Genomic DNA, 2,071 nt, shown 5'->3' with positions numbered 1-2,071 from the left:
ACTTCGGCGCTTCTCCGTTGGTGCGCGGCTGCTGGGTGACTTCGGCGTTGTGCTGGTGGGCGAACTGGCGTCGCCGTCGGCTGACTCACGGTGTACTGCGGAGTGGCGGCACTCTACCCTTGAATAGACAAGCCTTGTTTAGTCGCCTATCAACAAGTCGTGCGCTATTCGTTTGTAGCTGTGCGTTCACGACCACAGCTCCGTGCTGACTGACTCGTATGTTTCTGAGTCACTTCTGTTATAGCTGGTGTTCTTCGTGTTGCTGAGTTGTGTGGCTACATGTTGCGTTGCTATGGTGACGGTGTCGCAAAGGAGTGTTGATACGGTCTCCCGTGTTGGTTAGCCGTTTCGATGATGTTGCTGTAGTCGTTATTGTTGGTGTAGGGGTTTGTGTTCGTGTGGGCTAAATTCCGCGGATATTTAGTCCTCACACTTCCCCCCCCCTCTTCGGCAGGCTTAAGGCTTGGGATGTTTCTGAACTATACTTGCGCCCCACCGGTATACGTTGACTCGGTATCCTCCCGCGCGGAACCTCACACAGGACGGGCAGGTTCCCTCTGCTATGTCGCGTATAGCCTTCCGGGCCCTCTCGGCGATCTCCGGGAACTGGTCTAGTGCTGGCCCGTCGATTTCGTCGGCGGGGATTACCGTTTGTCCCATTGGTGGGGTTGACGAGCATTGTGGTTGTGATACTGCTTCAGTCGGTGCTGGTGTTCGGGGGGGTGACGCTGACAGTGGTGCTACCTCTGGTGGTACTGGTGTGTGTGGCGGTGAGGGTAGTGGTGTTGTTGCCTCTGGAGGCTCTGTGGGTCGTGGTGGTGGCGGTGGTGTTCCTGCCTCCGGTGGTTGCTGGAATACCTTCAGCATGTGCGCGCGTTTTTGCGCCTCTTTTTTTTCGTTTGGGTTAGAACTTTAATTTAATTTCTTTTATGGTTCTTTTCCTCCTCTTCCGTGCTGCTAAGTTGTTGTAATTCGGCCGTCTTGTACGCCTTCAGGTCGGCCAGGTTCGCCGTTCTTGTCCTTCCGTCGTCGGTCTTCCGTAGCTCCACGATGACCGGGGAAACGTATCGGAGTATCTGGTAGGGGCCGGCATATTTAGGGGCTAGTTTTGCCGCAAACCCCTCTGCTGCCTTAGATAGATGACGTTCTTTGGTGAGGACCAGCTCGCCGACTTTTGGGTTCCACTCCCGGCGACGCAGGTTATAATGGCGCGCTTGGTCGGTCGTGGCACGTTCCATATTTTGTCTGACGATCCTGAATGCTTCCTGCATCCTTGTGGACTTTTCCTCGGCCGTCGGGGCTATTTCGCCTGTCCCGATATTTATTTCGTCGAAGAGTGCTCCTGGTAGTCGTGGTTCTCGTCCTTGCACCAGGAACGCCGGGCTGTATCCTGTGGAGACTGTGACGCTCGTATTTACGGCGAGTGTGATTTCTGGGAGGAGGTCATCCCACCGCCTATGTTGTGTCTTCGTAAGCTGTGCGATAATTCGCTTTACAGTGCGGTTGGCGCGCTCCGTCGGGTTTTCTTGGGGTGTATACGGGGCCGTAAATTGTTGGCGCACCCCCACCTCCTGGAGGTAGCGCTGCCAGAGCGTGCTAGTAAATTGTACACCATTGTCCGAGATGAAGACTTTGGGTATACCAAATCGGGCGAGGATACGCTCCCTAAACGCGCGGCGAAGTCCTTCCGCTGTGGCCTGTCTCATGGGGACCAACTCGACCCACTTGCTAAATCTGTCGAAAAACACAAGTAGCATGGTGTTGCCATGCGTGGACCGTGGTAGGGGTCCGATGAAATCGGCACACACCGTGGCGAAAGGTTCTTGAGCGACCTGCGAGAGCATCTTGCCGGCTGGTTTGTGTTGTGCCTCCTTGTACTTCTGGCAGGACTCACATTGACGGATGTACCGGCTGATGTCGCGAAACATTCCTGGCCAATAATACCGATTGGCAATCCGTGCTACTGTTCGGCGAATACCCATATGCCCCGCGCTTGGTATGTCGTGGTTTTCCCTCAGTACTCGTCGACGGAGGGGGCTGGGCACACACAGTTTCCAGGGGACTGCTTCCT

General features: G+C 55.2%; 1 protein-coding gene across 1 annotated transcript in view; it reads right to left on the bottom strand.

The window, feature by feature from the left end:
* LOC118752132 overlaps positions 1 to 2,071 on the bottom strand; it is a 12,071-nt gene that overhangs the window by 570 nt on the left and 9,430 nt on the right. Inside the window, exon 3 of the mRNA XM_036486979.1 lies at positions 3 to 80. Within this exon, the coding sequence (XP_036342872.1) occupies positions 3 to 80 (78 nt within the window). The remainder of the gene's footprint in view (positions 1 to 2; positions 81 to 2,071) is intronic.

This window comes from Rhagoletis pomonella, unplaced genomic scaffold (assembly GCF_013731165.1).
Source record: "Rhagoletis pomonella isolate Grant_MI unplaced genomic scaffold, Rhpom_1.0 Rhpom_scaffold_01250, whole genome shotgun sequence".
NCBI classification, from domain to species: Eukaryota; Metazoa; Arthropoda; class Insecta; order Diptera; family Tephritidae; genus Rhagoletis; species Rhagoletis pomonella.
This window is presented reverse-complemented; position numbering and strand designations above follow the sequence as displayed.